General features: G+C 44.4%; 1 protein-coding gene across 6 annotated transcripts in view; it reads right to left on the reverse strand.

Annotated features, from left to right (window-relative positions):
• The window catches only part of ITPRID1 (ITPR interacting domain containing 1), a 77,735-nt gene extending 64,189 nt beyond the window's left edge, over positions 1–13,546 (reverse strand). For all 6 annotated transcript variants that reach the window (XM_053264827.1, XM_053264826.1, XM_053264825.1 and 3 more), the window contains exons 1-2: positions 13,185–13,546; positions 1,625–1,803 (exon numbers count right to left, since the gene is read on the reverse strand). In XM_053264827.1, the coding sequence (XP_053120802.1) occupies positions 1,625–1,781 (157 nt within the window). In that variant the 5' untranslated portion in view covers positions 1,782–1,803; positions 13,185–13,546. The remainder of the gene's footprint in view (positions 1–1,624; positions 1,804–13,184) is intronic.
• Between the last annotated feature and the right edge of the window lie 1,803 nt (positions 13,547–15,349).

A 15,349-nucleotide genomic window follows, 5' to 3' on the forward strand; every position in this document is an offset into this window, starting at 1 on the left:
CTCTACTGCTCACACACTGCATTATGGGATCCTGGAGGACCCAACATGAGGTTCCCCCCTCCCATCGGAAAGCGCTACCATGCTGCTCATGTGGACGTACAAGCAGCAGAGCCCAGAGGAGGCTTGTGTCATGTGGGAGTAGGAAGGTAGGTGGCTGCCTTCCCTTCTGCTCCACGCCTTTGGTTGTGAGAAAGTTTATGAGGGAATCTTACACATCCTCCATAAATCTTAGCATGAAAAAGCAAGGCATCAGCTTGAGGGAATCAGAAAAGACTGGCCATATATTCGCATGTAATACAGAACCACAGGTCCATTGGACCTGAGGTTCTGCTCCCCACCCCACCCCTGCTCTCTTGTCCGCATTCAGATGTAACGAAGAGGAGGCTCTCTGCAGTTAGGGAGACTGCAGAAAGGAGGGGGAACTGGCTGTGCAGGCTTCCTTCTTGCATGAAGGACAGTCTGCACAGCCAATCACAGCCAGAGGGAGGGAAGGGCTTCCTCCCCCAAGTCAGACAGCCCAGCCTGCATTTCCGCATTCGGACATACTGCAGGCATCTGTTAACCTCAGGTAGGAGTGGCGAAACTCACAAGGAGATACTTGACTGGGAGGCTACAACAAGCTTCCCAGCCTTGGGCGTCTCCCCAGAATGCCCCACGCACCCACACAGGGCGTTCTGGGACTTCCGGGGGCCAGGTGGCCCATGATCCCCACCACCCTAACCAGCTCCGTGATGGAGCTGGTAATCATGTGGGCTGCCAATCCAGCCACCCAGGGCTAGGTGGATGCTCGTGTGCGGGGAGAGTGGGCTTGACTCACTCTCCCCGCCAAACCCCTTACGGCTCTCCACACATTCAGGGGTCCATCCCCATGGAGATTCTTGCTCATCCACTAGCTGTATCAGCATAGGTAGCATATTTTTCAGGACAGCAAAACAGCAATAAGAAATGGGATCTCTTTCTCACCTGCTAGAATTAGCATAAGAGGATTGTGTCCTAGTACCTATTCACACACACTTGCAAGTAGTAAATATAGGACTTGGGTAAACAGGGACAACCGCATCTTATTAAGTGTTTACACACCACAACCCCTTTGGGTGGACTGATTAAGAAATCCTTTTGTCCACAACTTGATGTAGCAGACTAGCAGGTGAATTATTAGAACATTAATTTCATAATCTTGCTATCTGGGGAGTTTTCAAACTATCTGCTATACAATAATAACAAGTGTAGTTTCCACTGTACATACAAGTCATTGCACATTGTAACTGTGTACAGCTGAGTATTGTTTAAATATAAGACTGTATTCTTCATTGGTAGGTAATGCATAATTGCATAACTACACTACGCTACATGGCTCCTTGCCACACCAGTGTCACTCTGTTCAAAAACCTGAGGAAACACTGGTGTGGGAAGAACCCATGACACCGAGTCTACTCGCATAATCTGGGACTTCTATCTTTATCCATGTAGCTTTGGAAGGGGCCATGCTGAAACAGTTCCCATGCCAGGAGGAAAAGGAATACTAAGATCTTAAACTAAGGGCTATTGGGAGCATAAGAAAAGGGATACTTAGAGCCCAAGATACTGAGTTATTGAACTCAGCAGTCCTCTTCTGCTTTCTTACCAAGTTGTGGAGTAGAATCGGGATTGTCTACTGCTGCTTTTGGAGCTGGAAGATCTTCATCCAAGCGTGTCCATGACATTCTGTTTGATACAAGAATTCCTTTATTGCTTTTTCCAGTATTACTGTTGGTTCCATGACGATGGGATTCTGAGAACATCTCAGTTATACAAATGTGCAGGCTTGCAAAAACAAAGACAAATGACCATATTTAGATAATTAGTGAATATTTGACAGTTTGGACTAAAACTAACCTAAAAATTCTGTTCTGCTTGTGCATTGGAACACTGAATAAAAGAAGAAGGCCCAATTATTGGATACACTGCAGGCTAAATTAAGAAAAAACAGGAAGTTTTAAGAGCATTTATGCTAGCTATTTCCTATTCTGTTTCTCCTAAGATCTACAGCAATGTAATCAACAAAAGAATCATGATGAGGAAGATCTCCCTGCCTCTCGTCAGATTAACTTGGAAATAATCAGACTTCCCTCCTTCAATATCAGAAAGTCCATTTTCCAACCCAATCTGAATGATGTAAAACGATCACCCATCAAACTACCCTGCCAACTCCCACCTAAAATACTCCCTTTGATGACTTGTCCATGTGGCACACAGGGAGTGGGGAGAGATTTGTTCCCTCCCCCCATTACCCTGGCTTGCTAAGAAGAAAGGCACAGTGACCTCTCTGATTTGAAATTTTCCATAGGACTACTACAGTGGCAAAGCAGATTGTGAGGGATTTCTTGTATCTTCCACGAGATACAAGAAACCACCTCACAAAGCAGATGAGATGTTTCATAATCATAGGAAAAGAGGAAGGCGGAAATGAAGTCTTAGGCTCAGACCATAATGTAGAAGAGAAGTAAATAGTTTCAGTCAAATTAACAATGTGAATAACAGAACAGTTAAGACTAACAGAAGCCCTAGAAATGTAGGGACGTTTTTAAAAAAACACACAACTCTGGATGATGCCATCAGTCAGAATAACCAATTGAGGCTGGTCTCACGATCAGTGAGACCCACTTTTGCCAAAACTGCGAGGCGAGTGGGATAAGCCTGCTCTCCTCGCAGATGATCACTCAGGAGCTCTGGGTGGCTGGATCGGCCACTCACATGATTGCCGGCTCCATGACTGAGCCGGTGGGGGCTGGGGGGAGCGGGGGCCATGCGGCCCCCAGAAGCCCCAGTATGCCCTGTGTGAGTGCACAGGGTATACTGGGGAGACCTCTGAAGCCGGATTTTCACCTCCCCTCCGGGGGTCTACTTGTGAGTAGCCACACCTACTCACGATCAAATAGCCTGGGTTTGAGGAGTGCTCACTCCGCAAACCCGGGCTATGGGGAGGGCCACAGGAGTGGGTTACCCACTCGAGAACCACCGGGCTTGCAGCCAAGCCCAGTGGTACTCACGATCTGCAAAAATCGGGCTAGGCTCTCCTAGTCCGATTTTTGCAGATCGTGAGAATAGCCCCATTGTCTGAGGAAGAATTCACACAACCCCCCCAAAAAACCTGTCCACATGCTATCTGTGACTACCTACATCTAACCATCTGGACATAACTGAAAGCCTGCTTGACAAATGACACAATCTAATGTTGATATGCACACCAAGGTTTTGGCATTCTGGGTGATCAGGTTACCACTTCACCCTGTATGACCAGACGGGTATTGCCAACCTGCTGGTTTTTTGCTTGTAAGAAAGATTGTGTGAATCAGTTGTGAAACTGCAATTACTTTTGAGTGTCAACATCAACAATGATCAGTACGGAAGAGACTGCAAATGTTCTTCGGTGTTGGGGTGGAAATAACGCTAACTTAGCATATTGGATAGAGGCAGTTGCAAAGAAGATATCTGAAGAATGGGAGGAGCATTACAGTAACTGAATGACCATAGTACAGGGGCATAGTAAGGTTGTAATGGGTCCCTGCCTCCCTCCAGTCCCTTTGCCTTTTTATTCTCCCCCCCCCGCCCACTATGTCTTTGCTCCATTAGAACAGCTGTGACATGTTGAAAACCAAAACATTCTTGACATGCCCTTTCTCTTGCTCCTATGAAAGAATATTCATACTTCCCATGCAGTGTCCCCTCCCTCAGGGCCCAGGGACTTTTGTCCAATTTTGTTCAATGATAGCTACGCCACCATAGTTAGAAATATAAATGCTAAAGTGATCGTGCCAGAAGCAGTATAAGAAGCTCAAGCACTTTGGGCCACAGGATGTTCTATTTTTGGAAGCATATGTATCCAAACAAAGAGGATTGCCTCTTCCAAGACAGCAGTAGCACACACTAGAATTGATCCAATGTTAGAAGCAAAATCCCTATTGCTAGGTTATTGTAGATTTGTTTTCAGAGGAGACCATGCACCTTAATTTATGAGAACAAAAACTTCTCTAAACATCGGACATCAGAGAACAATATGCTATTCAAATAAACGGCTCTGTAGAAATAATAGGAGATATACATGGAAAACTATATGAAAGAAAATTCCAACATATGCAGGCATAAAGTTATAAAGGCTGTAAAATCATATATGAGCCAAAAACATTTTTAAAAAATTATAAACACGAGCAGCTGGAGCTAGAAAGCAAGACTGGGAATTACAAAGAAAGAAGGAAAAAGATTTAACTTAACCAGCAACATTGCTCCAAGAGAGTAACATTGTGAAAGCACTGCCAGAGGCCCAAGTTTCAGTGAGGGAAACATTGCGTGTTGCACTCCTACATAAGATAAAGGCTCTGTGTATGAGACAATTAATCTGAAGGTTATTGGTTCACCTAAATTAGCAGCAGCAGGCCCTGGGGAATGAAAATGGAGCAATCTAAAGGACAAATGGCTCTACCTATAGACTAGCTGTTTACACCAGAGAAATATCACCCCATGTGAAACTGTGCTGGCATGTGCATGGTCTCATGGGCATATATACACTATTGCATGCCTCTCCTTCAGTAATCCACAGTGGCTGCCATCCAGAACAAGGAACCACTTGCAGAATGAGCACGGATGTGTGAGTGCAAGAGGATGGCTTAGTTGCACTAAAATCAGGGAATTGCAGAATGGCTACTATAGCACTCTTGTGCAAAAAAGATCCCATTAAAACAAATGAGGTATGCTGCAATTGTGTGCAACACTAGTCTGGAATGCACACTCCAAGCTTAGCAGAACTAGCTAGTGCCAAAGGTTTGCACTAGCACAATGTCTTTCTGCATGTGGTTCACTGCTGTGGATGTCAGCAAGTGGGTGGAAGAGGTGTGGAAGAGGTGGGACAGAAGGAGGAAAGAGACCTTGCATCCCACCTTTTGCTCTCTCTAGATTCCTTCACTGGTGGGTTCCTGAGTGAATCGCTTCCATCAAGGACACGGCAATAGGGTCTAGTGGTCCTTGCTGTGGATGCCACAAGCTCATAGTGTCTGGGATTTTATTTGGTGATGTGAACCTGCAATAGCAGTGAGTCTCTTTGCAAGGTGCCTCCATGGAGTTGGCTCACAGATAGCTTCATTGAAATTATTGAGGTTGAATACCTTTTGCAGTGGTGTCTTCTGCACCTTCCTACTCAAAGAGACAGTAAGAGGGTTTTACTTAGGCTGGGAGAAAGTGGCTGTAGACCTGATCCATGCCAAATGGGCTGTATTGTCTTGGCAATGTTTGTAGAGAATTGATGACCCCTTAAAGGGCATGGCTGGCTCAAATGAACCATTGCCAACCGCAGTTTCTGAACTGTGCTTTGCTGTGGACCCTCTAAAAGTGTGGAATCTTTGAAAAAATGAGTTACTGTAATAGTGGTATACTATAATATTGGACATATGTATTTGGGTCATTTTGACCTACCTTCTTTTTCTTCCAATCTTTTGAATGTACAATGGCCTTGAGGGGCAACTTTAATGTGTGCAGGAGCCTAGCCCGCGTTTTGGTGAGCATGAGAACCACCAGGCTCACAGGTGAGCTTGGTGTCCACAAAGCAGGTAACCCACTTAACTAGCCCTCCCCTTAGATGAGGTTAGCGAAGCGAGCACTCCGCTAACCCCAACTTTTCGATCGTGTGTTGCCGCGGTGCAGGTCTGCGCCACAGCAACACACAAGGAAACCCTCTCCGGGAGGCTGAAACAAGCCTCCCCGCCCTGGGGGTCTCTCCAGGATGCCCTGCGCGCTTGCATGGGGCATCCTGGAACTTCTGCTGGCCACACGGCCCCCGATCCCCACGCCGACTCCATGACGGAGTTGGCAGTCGTGTGGGTGGCCAATCCGGCCGCCCAGGGCTGCAGCCTGGATCAGCTGCGGGGAGAGCGGGCCAAGCCCGCTCTCCCTGAAGAACCCCCCTCTGGCGAGTCTCATCGATCATAAGACTCGCATCAATGAGTTTTCTAAACTTCTACCTTTCAAATAGCATATGCGCAATGACAAGATAATGCTCTAATGATGTTTATTTACATTTTCATCAAAGGAGACTACTGTAACTCAGTGGTAGGGCATATGCTTTGTATGCAGAAGGCCCTGGGTTCCATTCCTAGCATCTCTAGTTAAAAGGATTGCAGGTAGTAGCAGGGCTAGGAATGCCTGAGACTCCAAATAGTTGCTGCAAGTCACAGTAAACAGTCCTGGTTTAAACCAGATCAATGGTTCAAACCAGTAATGTAAATCACACAATCCAATACTGTGTTGTATCCTGGTTTGGGAGCTATGTGTACTCCCAATTTTTGGTTGTGTGGAAGCAAGGTAGGAGGAGAACCTGGGTAGAAGTGATTGGGTGAAAGCAAGGTAGGAGGAAACCTGGGTAGTTTTTACACCAACCTTGCTTCCACACGAACAAAAACTGGGAGCACACATAGCTCCCAAACCCAGGTAGATCACGTTTTTTGATTGTGTGAATGACCTCAGTATATGGCAGCTACATGTAAGATTGTTTTTGTATGTTGAGAGTTCAAAATGAGCTCATATAATACAGGAAAGAAGGAACTGCTCCTCAGAACTGAAGATAATTATGGTCTCCCCCACCCACCCTTTCAAATTAAGAAATAGGAGAAAAGGAGGCGGCGGACATTTTGATTTAATTTAGATATGTGAGCATCAGCTTTGCTTTGACAAAGCTAAGTTCAACAGATGTTCTGTGGGGTTCTGCAGCTCTGCTAAGACATTTCAGTTCCTTCCTCCACATGGTATCCCTCTGTTTCCTGAGTAAAGAGTCTGCCCAACACAGGATACACTAGGAAGGCATGATTTGTGAAACAGAAGCCCCCAGAGTGCTCTTTCTACATTTGTTCCATTAACATTTGCACACAACTGCTCAGGAACAAGGAGGACGCTTTAAAGCCAACTGTAAATTAAGACATGCCCTTTAGTCATCTTTGTTGGGTGAATTTTTCTGTAGTACCGGTAGATGAAACTGAGTAGTACAATGTTATCTGAAACTGTTGGCTGACATGAGACACAAACCGTACGTTAAGGCCAGCCCAAGAATCAGCGGCACCCCAGGTGACGCCTGGATTTGGCACTCCCCCGCTCCTTCGCCTGCATGGGTGGGCACCTCCCACTTTGGAAATGGCTTGGTTAATATTGAAAAGTATTCAGTGCAAACATTTCCATACTGTCAAGCCTAACGTGCTGATCCATCGGATTGTACAGATTCAGCTTTAAAGCATCAAAGTCGAATCATCCACAAACACTGCTGGCCCCGCAGGAAGGCAGTAGCTCCCAGAATAGTCCTGTGCACAGCACTGGTCGGCGGGGGGGGGGCTGTTAAAGGGATTCGAAGCTGTGAGAAGCCCCAGTGACATCTTGGAAGGTGCTCAAGGAGGTGCCTTAGTGATATCTTAAAAGGCAAGGTGCATGGGAAGTGCTGGGAAATGTAGGCCTTCCCAGCACTGGAAGAAATACAGTTCCCAGCACTCCCCGCACATACTTTGCCACACACCTTCCAAAATGTCCCTGGGGCTTCCCACAGCTCCAAATCCCTTTAATGGGAGGAGGTGCTGGGAGGAACTGCATTTCCCAGAACTTCCTATTCACTTTCCAAGCTGTCGTGGGGGCTTCCTGCAGCTCTGAATCCCTTTAATAGCTCTCTTTGGTGCTGCTCACAGCACCACTCTGTGCAGAGGTAAGCAATGGGACCCGCCACCTCTCTGTGGGGCCAAAGGGGATGTGGTTCTAAAACCCCAGCTAAAACTCCATCTTTCTGAAGAGTCCTTTTAATGTTTATCGGCAGCTCATATCTAGTGAGTTTTAACCACTAACTTTCTAATCGGTAACTTCTACATTCAGATTTCACCTACTGTAATTAGTTGGTCACTAGTTCTGTCCAGGACATCTAGCAAACCACGTTCCCAAAACCTTCTTATATAAGCCCTATTCAGACACTGAGGCTATTCACACATGCATGCAAAAATGGGCTAAGAGAGCCCAGCCTGGTTTTGCATGTGCATGTGAACTGCAGGGATTGGGCCCGATCCTGGCGGCGACACACTAGCAAACCCACCTACGTAGCCTCCCTCTAAAATGAGGTTAAGGGAGCAAGTACTCCCTTAACTTCATTTTTTAAAAAAACTGTGTTTCAGCTGTGGCTGCTTGCAGTTGAGGCTGGCACACTTGAGGGGGGCAGGGGTGATCCCCATAATGCATTGTGCATTCATGCAGTGCATAATTGGAGCTTCCGGGGATGGGGTGGTGCATGGCAGTGCGTCCCAGCACCCCGAACCCCAGAGCTGCCAGGCGAATTGCTGGTCATCAGGGAATGAGCGGAGGTTGTCTGTGGGGAAGGTAAGTTAAAACCCGTCTTCAATGCAGATTTCCCCAGAGCTTTTCTCACTGATCGTGAGAAGAGCTCCATTATCCTGTGCATGAGAACAGGTGTGTGTATACATGTACATGTTTTTGTGTGAATGACTGTATATGCATTCATTTCAAAAGTGAATTTTGGTGCAGATTCCCTAAAATGCAGAGAGCCAGACAGATACTTTCCTTTCCAAACCAATTAGGAAGGGGGATATTCCAAGAGCACCCCCCATCCTGGCATCTTTCCTGGATGTCCTCCCAGTATGTTCCTTTATTATGTGTGAAGCGGCAGTTCATGTAAACTGCCTATGGCTCTAAATGCTCAAATACTAGTTTAAACCAATTTTGGGGTAACATGCAGTGTGGCAGTTTGGACAAGCCACCTCCCGCCCACTCACAGTACAGATAGGAAGTGTGCCACTCTATGTGCATTGAACTTAATGGGCTGGTTCACATAAAAAATCCAATGTCCAGTTAGCTGGGAATCTGATATTCCTGCAGCATATGCACTCCTGATTTCTGGACATTTGGACACAGAAATGTTCAAGTGATGGGCTGGCACTGTGCTAACTTGATCTTTACTCCAGGTTGTGGATCTTGGATCTGAACTCTGGCTGTCAATCTTGGGTAAATGTCAGATTGGTGTGGTGCCAACCTGACATTGCTGAAAATTTCTATGTTCAAGCAACTGGAAATTGAGAGGGCACATACCATGGGGATCTCAGACTCCCTGCTTAGCAGACATTGATTTGCTCTTGTGAACTGGACCAACACCTGAATAACTCTATATGCATGTAATGTACACTGACTGTATACAGTATGTGCTGAACTTAATATGTGAATAGAGCTATCTTGAAATTGGCAATCTGGCAACCTTTGAGAATGTCAGTCTGATGCACGGGTAATTTCTATCCTTTCTCTTAATATAAGAAGTGAATAAATGCAATTAACTTAGCCTAGCAATTTATTCTGGATACAGGGCTCATGTGTGTCCATGGAGTTCCTTAACCTCTATACTAAAGGGAGGCTGTTGGTGTAGGAACTATATGAACATATTAAAGTAGCTGCGGAGTTCTGCCTCTCTGAATGTGCTTGGAAGACCCAATAGACTTTTACTGGCAAGCGGGTAGCAACAGGACCACAAAAAAAATGCTTGGATCAAGGGATTCGTAAGCTGAAGTGCAGGGTCTATGAAGGGGCTCAACCTTCAAGATATTTCTAGCCAGCTGGGATCTGTATGTCTTATTCCAGTTTGTGAAAGTTTCAAGATTCAAATGTTAGCCAAATTTGGAAGCCCTTTGACCAAAGATCTGGACACAGTGGACTCCATCATAAATCTGGCACATGTATATTTGACCCAAGTTGCCTGAAAAAAGCAAACTGTGATTGAAAAAGATTTCCTCTATGCCCAGAGAGTACATGTCATAAGTTGTAAACCGCTCAGAGATGGAAGTTTGGGGTGGTCTACAGATTAAATAAATACATAAAGGGGGGGCGTTAATCATTCTATCTGGAGTGTCCCTGGGAGTCTTGTAAGACATACTCTCAAGGCATAGATCAAATTATCAATAAATATTGGCACCTATTGTATAATGGACCCAAATGTGATAAACGAAGCAAGTTTGTCCACAGACAAAGCCCAGATATAGGATGTATTGGTGCATTGTGGTATGAAGATTCTTAGTGAGAAAACGACCAGTACTCTTGATGGGTATATACCTGTTGGTCAAGTACCATGTGGTAATTACTCTGATTGCAGGGGAGTAACAGCAGGAGAGAGGGCATGCCCTCAACTCCTGCTGTAGGCTTCCAGTGGCATTTTGTTGGCCACTGTGTGAAACAGGATGCTGCACTAGATGGGCCATGGGCCCGATCCAGCAGGGCTGTTCTTATGTTCTTATGTATTAACTGCATGGAACTTCAGAAATTTGTGAAACCCCTAGATTACAGGGAATATTAACTTAGAAATCTATTCATGTGTAGTATTAAAGGAGTGGTGTACATTATTACATGTCCATGTTCTTTGCTATATGTAGATATGACCACTAGTCCAGTCAAAACTAGAATCATAGAATACAAGAGCTGTATTCATACAAGGAAATTACAGTACCATTAGTTAAAAAAAAATTGTGGATAATAATCATGCAACAGATGACAAGATTTTGGTGTACTGAAAAAGTTAAAATAAATAACAAGTCTCTAAATAGGTATTTATTACAGGGGGAATTATTTTGAATCTATACTCTTAAATCATGGACCCCTTTCAGGTTAAATGAAGAAGTCAAATTATTTCTTAGCTAGAGGATTCATTTTCTGGCCATTGTTTTTGAATTTTTGAATTGCAGTTACTAAATCAGTGATAGGAGTACATTTTTTCAGAATTAGTACCTATATTACCTTCATATAGGTAGTACACCTAGACAATCAATATCACATGACACTGTGATATTTAAGTTTGAAGGCAGAGCCATTGTCAGTTACAGAGCAATACAGAACCAAAGCAACTGCTGAAATGCAGTGTGCAGCTACAACTTTTACAGGCAACATGGTAGTAAGCCTTTTGAATTGGTACACAGACCTTTCTTCTCTTTTGGAACTGGTGAAGGAATGTGTATCTTAGGGACCAAGTGTACTATTTTGAAAAGACTGACATTCACACAATCAAAAACTGTGTTCTACCTGGGTTTGGTAGTTTTATGTGCTACCAATTTCTGGGTGTGTGGAAGCAAGGTAGGAGGAAAACCTGGGTAGCTTCTCCTCATACCTTTCTTCCACACAATCACTTCTACCTAGGTTTTCCTCTTACCGTGCTTCCACACAACCAAAAATTGGGAGCACACACAGCTCCCAAACCTGGCTAGAACACACAGAGGCTCTCCACTCATGCAGAGAGCCTCCACTCGTGTAGAGGGCTTCTGTGGGGAGAGCGGGACCCGCTCTCCCCGCAGATGATCCATCAGTGAGCCCTGGGAGGCTGGATCGGACACCCACATGGTTACCAGCTCTGTCACAGAGCCAGTAGGGGCAGCAGGGATCAGAGGCTGTCTGGCCTCCAGAGGTCCCAGCAGGCTCCCATGAGTATGTGGGGTATTCCGGGGAAACCCCTGTGTTTGGAGGCTTGTTGAAGCCTCCCGGTCAGGGTCTCCTCATTAGTCACTGCAGCGCGGAGCAGTGCCGTGCCAACTCACAATTGGGAAAAATGGGTTAGCAGAGTGCGCACTCCACTAACCTTCTTTAAGGGGAGGGGCACTTAGGGAGGTTTGCTCCGGGAGCCACACAGCTCCCGTTGCAGCACACAACCAGGAAAAACCAGGCTAGGCTCCCTTCGCCCGGTTTCTCCTGGTCGTGGGAATAGCCTAACAGTTTTTGATTGTGTGAATGACCTCACTAAATTGCAACCAACATTACCATATGCATATGTCATTTGAGTCAGAATTGAAATAGTTGAAGTTTTAGGGTTGAGTAAAGCACGGGCAAGATAGTTGGATACACAATACATGGGATTTTTCATGGTAACAAGTCTCTCCTTACGTATATAAATTTATATTAGAGAGGTCTTACCTATTACTCTATATTTATATGTTTATATTTTCAAGTATGAAGTTCATTCCATAGTTATTAGAGATACTGTATAACTTTAGTCTACTACAGGCTACTGACAATGTATTTGATGCTCTTCTTTGAAAATCAGGTTATCAAGAGACTATTATGAGGAGACTTATACTCTATAATAATAGCCACTGAAGAAGATCATTGTGGGTCAAAACGCATTTGGCTGGCTTTTAGAATCTAGAAGAAACTCCTTTCAGGAAGTTATTGTTATCTCAAACACTCATGAAATGCTGTGTGGCTATTCTCTTCTGGAATTGATGGACTATTTATCTTTGGAATGTTACTAGCATGTGGACATTTCTGGACTATTTTAATATACCAATCTGCTTCTTCAAACAGATGAACTATCAAAATTTAATCACAATTCTAGACACAAGATTGGATCTTGGATACTAGTATTTGTATGACATAAGAATTTTGCAGGATTTTATTAATTTTAACATCATCATCAGGTTCTTAGTAAGTAATGGTGTATATTCTGATTTTAAATAATAGTTTTTAGATGAACTATATTAAATGTGACTATATATGAAGTTTGATGATTTTAAAATAATATTTATATAGAGTCATTATTGGATTCTTTTGGGATTATTACAGATTACAGATCATTACCTTTAATAAAAAATCAAATAGGATAAAGCTTATTCAATTGACAGTGTCCTGCTGCGTCTGAAAGTTGCATGCAAGCTTATACTGTATATGCAGAAGGTTTGGACAAGGTTGCACACTCTTAACTAGAGGAAAATCAGCACTGCAAATATGGATAGCAAATAGTTAACAAAAAAGATGGCTGGAATTCAGCATAAGGCAAAAAACAGGAGCAAGGCATTCAGCTATAGGTTACACCTAGGGCTATAATAATTACTAATAACTCAACCCTAAGCACATAAATCTAGCAGTTCCAATTGACCTTTTCTTACAAAAGTAATTAAGTTCTCAGTTCTGAATACACTTACTTGGAAGTAAGCTCTACTGCAATCAATGAGACTTAAATCCAAGTAAATGTTTTGGCTTCCAATGAAGCACTATCAGCAACAGAAGCAGAACTTCAGATCTGCCATAACTGACCACATTTGCAACAAGCACGAATTTAAAAGATGCAGAAGACTGCAAGAAGTTGAGCCAGTTTTCAATAAACCCTAACTCGAACCAAACTTTAACTATGTGAAGAAAAGAACTGCAAAATGTACCAGTATAGAAAGAGTCCTTAGATAATGTCCAAATCCAATCCGTGCCTTTTGCTGCAGCTGCTGCCAGTGTACAATGGGATGATCCTTCCTAGTCTGGTGCCTCTATACTTGTGTTTTTCCAGAGTCCCCTGGCCTGAAAAGGCAAGGTACAGGAACTGGTGTCCCTGGGTTGCCTTTCCAAACCCCATTGAATTGAAAAAACTTCCATGAAAAGCCAAAAGGGGCCTTTTGCCAAATACTGGCGTTCTGAGTCGACAGCGACGATGGATTATTGTTTGCTTGCCCTCTCAGCAAAAGGAAGAGGAGAACAACTAGTCATCTAAGTTCTAGTGATGCAGAGAGTAGGGCAGAAATTCACCGGATAAAAAAGGAGGGAGGCAGAATGGAAGCAGATTCTAAAACAGGAACTCCTCTCTACTTTTATTCCAAAGGAATTCATTGCTGTCCCTTTAAAATAGCTTGACCTTTTGGCACATGGACAAGGGGAAGGATTACACTCCACTAAGGAAGTAATGCAAACTTATCCATCCTTTTTTTCTTTCTTTTTTTGGTTGCCATGGCTATGATGCTGGGTGATACAAAACCCTCCAATTTGCATTGCAAAGCAATCGCAAGCACTGAAGGACACGCAACTTGGTATTCTGCATGCAGGCAGCCCATGGAACTTCTATTTGAGAGCTGGCAAGTACAGACTTGCATTGCAGCACTTATTAGGAGGGCTTCCAATCAGATTCATGGTTCTTAGGCCTTGTAACTGGATTATTATACCTAAATTTGAGTACCAACAAACAGGCTGTAGAGTTGTGTGTTGAGTGTGTGTTAATTTACTGCCTACGTCTCCACAAGAAGTCTAGGAGTTTTATGCACTCCTCAGAGGAGCATTGCCCCAAGGACTCTAGCAGGGATTGATCAGGCTTTCCTCAGCCTTTCTGAAGCCAAATCCCAAGTGAGGACCTTGTGTGTATGGATGTGAGAAATCTAGTGAAGGAACATAATTGTTTTAAAAAACTGTTAAAGTAAACTGCAACACGAAGCCTCTGAACTAGTGTCACCTGAAGTATGCTTATCCTATGCATAATTCTGAGGAACATAATTTGGAGAACCAGATAGTTTCCTTTTCTAAGGTCTAATGCTGGGGGCGGGGGCATTTTTCTCAGGAGCTAGTGACATGGTCACAGCTCCCATGAAGTGAGACATTTGTAAAGAGGAGAAACTAATGAAGTATTTTAGGCCTGGAGTATCCTGGAGTACAGTATCTTGAATAATAAGATTTTGTGTTCAGATGCATGCAACTGCTTTTCTGGCTTCACAGACTCAGAGCCATCTTAGCAGATTTAGCAGGCTATTGAAATGCTCTTTATATAAAATTTTTAGCAGAGCCCTTCTAGTCAGGCCTAAGGCCTGTCTAGTCCAGCAACCTGTTTCACATAGTGGCCCACCACCAAATACCTTGGGAAGCCACACAACTAGGGCACTTTCCAGATTAGACCCTGCAATGGGGTTACGTCAGATCTCGGAAGTGTGCTTCCACAGTTCCTGCATTGTGACACTGCAGTCCCTACGTGGACAGCAGGGTGCCATTCACATTTTCAATGCCTTGTTTTGAATTTTATCGCTGCAATATAGAGCAAGGACGTTGTATATCCAGCATAAAGAAGTTGCAGTTTTTTCAGGTTGTTCGTTTCTGCGAGACTGCTCCCCCTGCTGTTTACGTTTCGAATGCAACTTGCCTGAACGGAGGTATTTGGCTGCTGTTAAGCAGCTAGTCTGGAAAGTGCCCGGGAGATGAAGGCATGCCACTGTTCTCTGCAACTGATATTCAGAGGCATCCTGCCTCTGAACATGGAGATAGCCTATAGCCATCAGGACTAATATATATTATTCGACTTGTGCTCCATGAATTTGATTTAAAGCCAGCCAAGCTGGTGGCTATCACCTCATCTAGTAGCACAAAATTCCATAGAGGCTCTCCACATGAGCAGTGTGGAGTGCCTAAGAGGGTTCTGCAGGGAGAGTGGGCTTGACCCACTCTCCCCACAGACGAGCAGGCAGCTCGCCCTGGGCAGCTGGATCGACCACCCACAAGATTACTGGCTCTGTCATGGAGCCGGTTGGGGCGGTAGGGATTGGGGGGCCTCCTGGCCAGCATGCCCCATGCAAGGGCT

This window comes from Hemicordylus capensis, chromosome 6 (assembly GCF_027244095.1).
Source record: "Hemicordylus capensis ecotype Gifberg chromosome 6, rHemCap1.1.pri, whole genome shotgun sequence".
NCBI classification, from domain to species: Eukaryota; Metazoa; Chordata; class Lepidosauria; order Squamata; family Cordylidae; genus Hemicordylus; species Hemicordylus capensis.